The following is a 7325-nucleotide window of genomic DNA, read 5'->3' as shown; positions in this document are numbered from 1 at the left end:
ATATAAAAATAGTCATGAACTAATAGAAAAAGATAGTAGGGGCAGCTAGTAATGATGCCAAGTTCCCCACAAGTTCATGATCATTAGCTCATAATCTAGATAATTTTTGGAGTTGGACAAATTCATCATAGGCCAAAGAGGGAAGAGGAGATGAGAGTTTGCCCAAAAAAGCAGCCGTTGGTTCCCAAAAAGAAATAGCAGTTGCTACAAAACATAGAGGAGTAGGAGAAGTAGAAGTAGTACTAGAGGAGAGGAGAGGAGACCAAACAAAAATAGTGAGCATATATAGTAGTAGCAGGAGTAGTATTAATAGTAGGATAGCAATAGTAGCAGTAGGGTAGAGAAGTAGGAATAGTAGGGAGGAGAGGAGAGGAGTAGTAGAAGTAGGAGAGGAGGCTCTACAAAGCAGTTGCTTCCTGTCAAAAGGAGCATATATAAACACAGTTAGCATATATAATCACAGTGAGCATATATAAAATAATGGGTATATCTAAAAACAATGAGCATATATAGTCACAGTGAGCACATACAATCACAGTGAGCATATATAAAGACAGTTGGCATATATAAAAATAGAGAGCATATATAAACACAATGGGCATATATAAAAACAGTGAGCATATATAAAAATAGAGAGCATATATAAATACAGTGGGCATATCTAAAAACAGTGAGCATATATAAAAACAGAGAGCATATATAAACACAGTGGGCATATCTAGAAATAGTGAGCATATATAAACATACTGAGCATATATAAAAATAGTGAGGATATCTAATCATAGTAAGCATATACAATCACAGTGACCATATATAAAAATAGTTGGTATATCTAAAAACAGTGAGCATATATAATCACAATGAGCATATACAATCACAGTGACCATGTAAAAATAGTTGGCATATCTAAAAATAATAAGCATATAATCACAGTGACCATATATAAAAATAGTTGGCATATATAAAAACAGTGAGCATATGTAATTATAGTGAGCATATATAAACACAGTGGGCATGTACAAAAACAGTGAGCATATATAAACACAGTTTTAGTATCTCAAGACTAATACCATGATGACAACATTGTTTAGCTCAAGACTAATACCATGATGACAACACAAAAAGGTATTTCAAATAGAAATGCTAGAGAAGAGGTCATTTTTAGCACACATTACTACATTAGGACAACATGGTACTCTAATCTAAATTGAGCATGGCATATCCAAGTCTCACAACCCATTTCAGCAACATATCCAAGTCTCAACGAAATTGAGCACGGCATGAACTCAGTGCAACATGAATGGAGGAAAAGGGGTCGAGGGGAAGGGGTTGGGGCCAGCATACCTGCAGAAGGACGTTGGGGGAGGGGGCGCGGACGCCGGAGGACACGACAACCGGTGTAGCCTCGCTGGGAGAGAGGGTGCAGACACCAGGGCCGCTAGGGGAGCGCGTGCGGATGCTGAACACACGGGGGGGGGGGAGAGCGTGCGTGGACACCGAATGCATGACCACTAGGGCAATCTTGCCGGGGGAGGGGCATGGACGTCGGAGCGACGAGGGATAGTGGAGGTGGTGCAATGGGCTGGGGCCCTCAAACCCTAGCTGTAGGGGGCCGGTGGAGCTTGAGGTTGGAGATGAGCCGGCGGTGGTCATCGAGGTAGCCAATGGAAACCCTAGCCGTCGTGTGCATGGGGAATGGCGGTGCGCGTGCAGGGCACAAAGGCAGACCAGAGGTTGGAGGCAAACCAGGGGAAATAGGGCACGGCGGTGGTCGTCGAGGTCGCCGGCAGAAACCCTACGACCAACCATGCACGGACGGTGGCGCGTGCGCAGGGCAGGAAGGCGGACCGGGGGAGGTAGGGCACGGAGGCGGTGGCGGAAGCGGCGCTGAAGTTTGGTAGCCTGCCGGCGTCAAAGAGAGAGTGAGCACCCAAGACTTCGCCAAAACGAAGCCCACCGCGTCCTCCAGATATATACCGAATAGAAATATTTTCATATTTTTTAATTAGTAATTGGGTATTCTATATATAATTTATATAAAAATTATAATTATTATATATATGTATAAATATATATTTATATTAATAATTTGCTGATATATATATAATTCAATATTCTCTTCTTTACATAAAATTAAAAACATATTTTAAATTTTGAAAATTTGAAAATAGAAACTACAAATAAAATTTTAGGACACTAAATGACCTCAAATAAAAATGTTGTAAATATCAAAGTTGTATAACTCATCAAGATGTACAACTTTTATTTTGGTGATCTTGTCATGTGACTTTTTTTGAATGATTCAAAATTTGAATTTCAAAAATGACAACTTGAAACAACATTTTGGAAGAGTACATGACTTCAAATGTAAAAGTCATGAGTATAAAAGCTTTTAAACTCATCAAGATCTACAACTTTTATTTTGGTCATTTTTTTATTTGACAAAGTGTTAGCAAACATTGTTTATAAATTGACATATCCCTCATCTAGTTTCATAAACTATGTGTGAGATTCATGAATTTGTAACCAATGTTTGCTAACACTTTGTCAAATAAAGAAATGACCAAAATAGAAGTTGTAGATCTTGATGAGTTCTATAACATTTATATTGATGACTTTTTCAGCTGAGATAATTTAGTATTTCAAAATCTAATTTGAAGTTGTAATTATTTGAAATTCAAAATTTGAATTGTTCAAAATTTGTCACATGAAAAATGACCAATATAAACTTGATAGAGCATGATTTTAGAAAATTTTAGGAGAAAAATCATAGCATTTGGAGTTAGTATGAGGGAGAAAGACTTGTTAAAAATTTTAGCTATATATTTCTCTTCTTAATCTCTAGCTAAAACTTGTAACTAGTCTTTTTCCCTCGTAATAACTTCAAATGTGCTGATTGTTTTTCCTAAACTTTTCTAAATTCATGCTCTATCAAATTATTATGGTTATCTTCTCATGTGACTTTGTTTGAAAAAAATCAAATTTTGAATTTCAAAAATCTATAAACATGGAAAGACATATTGAAGGAGCATATGGTTTCAAATGAAAAAGTCATGAACATAAAAGTTGTAGAACTCATGAATCACTTTGTCGGATGAACAAATGAGCAAAATAAAAGTTTTTATATCTTGATAAGTTCTACAACTTTTATATTCATGACTTTTCCGGCTGAAATCATTTACTCTTTGAAAATATTGTCTGAAGTTGCCATTTTAAGAAATTCAAATTTTGAACTTTTCAAACTAAGTCAAATGAAAAGATGACCAAAATGAAAGTTGTAAATCTTGATGAGTTTTACAACTTTGATGTTTACAACATTTTCATTTTAGGTCATTTTCTATCTTAAAATTCAATTCGAAGTTCACAAATTTAAATTTCCATTTTTAAATATTTTTTTTATTTTTTAAAAAGAAAATGTATCATTATATATATAAGCAAGTTGTTTTTGTGTATGGGAAATTATAGCAAAATGTTTTTAATACATTTATATATACATTTATAAAAAAATATGCAGAATTAATATTTTAAAAATGCAAAAATATTTGTAGGGTCGACTGGTGATTGAGCCGCCCCTACAAATCGACTTTGTAGGGGCGGCTCATATCACCGGCTGTCCCAACTGTGCGATTTATAGGGACGGCTGGTCTCGTGGGTCCCGAGCACGTCCATTGTAGGGGCGGCTCCATCACCAGCCGCCCCTACAAAACAAAATTATCCTGTTGTTACAAACGTTTTCTGTAGTAATGAATTTTTGTAAAACTTGTTTTTTTTATAGTAGTGTCATGTATTGGGACGCTGGAAAAAAAAACATGTTCTTTACCATCTACGAGGCACGCGTTTTTATCGAAGGATTTTGTGCACTTACCTAGTACATTCATGGGTGCTAGTGTGTCATCTCTGGTTTTGCCATCTAGATTTGCCCATCAAAAAAGAAGAGATATACGATATGAGAGACTATGAACTCTAAATTAAATGATTATTGATGGCCTACCATTTCATCCCAAAATAAATCAACTCCAAAGATTACACTAAGTTAAACTTTTTTAAGTCCGATCAACTTTATAATTAACCAAGAATAGCAATGTTTATGACACTAAATAAGTAGATTATGAAAATATATGTGAAGGTGTATCTAGTGATACCTCATTTGATGTTATAAATATTGGTTCTTTTTCTATGCATTTGGCTAAACTTGACTTGGAACAAATCTAGAAATTGATTTATTTTGTGACAGAACGACTAGTTGACATATATATACGGTGGCATAATCATCGTCAAAACCAAGGTTCTCGTGCCGAGTCAGAAATGACGATAATCGTGGTCCCCGAAGACAAATACGGACAGGCATGGGAGGAAGAATCGATGCCTATGCATGCTGTATATGCGATAAATGTGGATAGAGTGACAGTACAGTTGGGTAACTCCTCGGATTCACTCATGGCGGCGACTGGATCGGGCAGCGGCGGCAGACAGAATGAGGAGGCGAGGCGGCCGTGGAGCCTGGCCGGCAAGACGGCACTCGTCACCGGAGGAACCAAAGGGATCGGGTAGGAGGAGTACGTGCGTATCAATCATCCATGCATATCAAGTTCATGCTCATGTCGATGGATGCATATATGACATAGGCTTGCGATCGTGGAGGAGCTGGCGAGCCTTGGCGCCAGGGTGCACACCTGCTCCCGCACCGCCGGCGACCTGGACGCATGCCGTCGCCGCTGGGCCGACAAGGGCCTACTCCACGCTAGCGACAACGTGATCACCACCTCCGTCTGCGACGTGTCCTCGGAGCGCGACCGGGAGAGCCTGGTGGCCACCGTGCGCGGCCTCTTTCGCGGCAGCCTCCACATCCTCGTCAACAACGCCGGCGGGTCCCTGTACAGGCCGGCAGCGGCCACCACGCCCGACGACTACGCCCGCGTCATGGCCACCAACCTCGACTCGTGCTTCCACCTCAGCCGCCTCGCCCACCCGCTCCTCCGGCGGGCGGAGGCGGACGGCGGCGCCGTGGTGGTGCACATGTCCTCCGTGGCGGCCTTCGTCGCGTACCCGTCGCTGTCCGCCTACTCGGTCAGCAAGGGCGCCCTGCAGCCGCTCACCAGGAGCCTCGCCGCCGAGTGGGCGCCGCACGGCGTCCGCGTCAACTGCGTCGCGCCGGGGGTCATCGACAGTACGGGCATCTCCGGCACGACGCTGGGCGACGCCGGCAGGGCGCGGAGGCTGGCGGAGATGGAGATGTCGCGGGTGCCCATGCGCCGCTTCGGCACGCCGCAGGAGGTGGCCGCGCTCGTTGCCTTCCTCTGCATGCCCGCCGCCTCCTACATAACTGGTCAGGTCATCTGCATCGACGGCGGACGAACCGTTGCCGCCAAACTGTGACTGTCGTCAACTGTATTGCACGTACCTCCAAATTTAATTGAACTCAACGTACCGATATGATGCAAGTTTCTTTGTCACGTTCATGCCTAGGACTAGAATACAGTATTTGCATCCATGCTGCGAATTGAATTGATATAAAGAGATCCAGAATTGATTACCAACACAATACACAAGCAATCAATCCTTGTCATCCCAAACTTTTATGAACAGTTTCCAGGGTGCAAAGCTACTCCCACCGTGTCTCTGACGGTTCAATTCAGATAGTTTTTTTTAGGAGAATTCAATTCAGATAGTTATTACTGCTGCCAGGCCATTCCATATGTATACAACCCGTCAACGTTTGTTTTCAAAAAAAAAAAAAACCGTCGACGTTTCTTGATTGGAATAATCCCTCTCCTGCTTATTCTCCTTCTCCTTCTCTTCTTCCTCTCTTTCTTTGTTCCTTAATTGTACTTTGTGACGATTCATTTTCATATTTTTGTTTAATGCAACTTTGACTGTAGGGACTCCTTGCCCTCCAGAATTCCTCAAAAGAAAAAAAAATCTCAACCTATAGTATATATTTATCGTCATGTGATAACTGACTGTTTCTAGGGTGCATCCATTTCTCCTTCCATGAGCACAACTCTATCGCCAGTCTTGCTGATGTCTTCACTGAGCAAGCTATGCCACAATTTACAGACTCTTCCCTTCTTTCTCCGCGATAGTCTTTGCCTTGCGATAATCCTTCTTGTCGGTCCTGAACAACCTGAAACACAACCAACGATGAGCTTGTTATGTAACGGAGTTCAGAGCCCCTGCACAACTCAACACAGCGATGCCACGGATTCTCACCAGCCCATGTAAACAAATATCGAGGCATAGTTCCCTGACTTTGTGTACACAGCACACGGTGATGGTAGTCATGTAAGTCCGAGCTATTCATCATGACAAAAGTTCAGCCCACGGTTACACGTTCAGCTTCAATAAATAAACACAAATCCCTCTCTTAGGGCCAGGGGGGAACAATGCTCTAGCTTACTTACCCGCCATACAGCTGCAGGAAATTTGATGGGCCTCCATGGGGGAAGATGATAGCCACTGTGAGCTTCAGCAGCATCCACAAGCCACAGGGTGAACAGATGAGTAGTAGCAAGATAATCATAGTGCTCATTGCAGAACTAAGATGACCCTTGTCATTCTTGACTGAAGTGGCCCATTAGTGATTGTAACCCCCTTATATATATATATATATGAGGGAGACACTTAATGAGAAACTAGGGTTAATCCCTTCCTCTCTCTCCCTGTGCCACCCCCTCTCTTCTCTGCCGCCGCCCGTCCTTTCCTGCCAGGCCGCCGCTCCTCCCAGCCAAGCCGCCGCCGCCACATGGCCAGGCAGCCGCACAGCACGCCGCCACCGCTCCCAACCCCTCTGATCGGCCCCCAGCCGATCCCAGCAGCCGTTGGGGTTATCGGACGTGTTACAGACAAATTTGCATAAACAGTAAACCACCAGTTCATAAGAAGAGTAAAGCAGGGGCAAGACAAAAGGCAATTGGCACTGCATACTCTGTATAGAGCCACGCTAATTGAGTGTAGATTGGACCCAGACACTAAGCACCCAGTAACAATAATTGCTAGCAAGATGGAATAATTAACATTGTAAAAGCAGATTAAGTTTGCTGGGTGGCTGGGTTAGAAGGTAAAATTCAAATCCCCGACTCCCCGTGCCTGTATGTGGTGTTTTGGACAATATATAATGGCACAAATAAAAGGCACAAGGTATGTATGCTACAAATCATGGTGAGGTCTTTCATTGTTCTGATGGGCCGGTGTGTCAATCTCAAACTCTGTTGTGGATATAAATCCGTGAGAACATGTGAACTCTAACAAAGAGCCATAGAACGATCGAAGGTTGCTGTACTCGTACTCACAGATAGATTAACTGTAGCGGAGCAGGAAACACAGAG

General features: G+C 42.5%; 1 protein-coding gene and 1 long non-coding RNA gene across 2 annotated transcripts; one reads left to right on the top strand and one right to left on the bottom strand.

The window, feature by feature from the left end:
• Positions 1-4425: 4425 nt before the first annotated feature.
• Positions 4426-5408, top strand: LOC136514955 (noroxomaritidine/norcraugsodine reductase-like). Its single transcript, XM_066508654.1, has 2 exons — positions 4426-4547; positions 4626-5408. Exons 1-2 carry the CDS (start codon positions 4438-4440, stop codon positions 5374-5376), a joined length of 861 nt encoding a protein of 286 aa, XP_066364751.1. The 5' UTR covers positions 4426-4437; the 3' UTR covers positions 5377-5408.
• Positions 5409-5986: 578 nt separating this feature from the next.
• LOC136516727 (uncharacterized) lies at positions 5987-6432 on the bottom strand. The gene is made up of 3 exons (XR_010774110.1): positions 6402-6432; positions 6211-6293; positions 5987-6124 (listed from the first exon to the last, which is right to left on the bottom strand). It is a non-coding gene; the product is annotated as an uncharacterized lncRNA (long non-coding RNA).
• Between the last annotated feature and the right edge of the window lie 893 nt (positions 6433-7325).

The sequence above is a fragment of the Miscanthus floridulus genome, chromosome 17 (genome assembly GCF_019320115.1).
Source record: "Miscanthus floridulus cultivar M001 chromosome 17, ASM1932011v1, whole genome shotgun sequence".
NCBI classification, from domain to species: domain Eukaryota; kingdom Viridiplantae; phylum Streptophyta; class Magnoliopsida; order Poales; family Poaceae; genus Miscanthus; species Miscanthus floridulus.
This window is presented reverse-complemented; position numbering and strand designations above follow the sequence as displayed.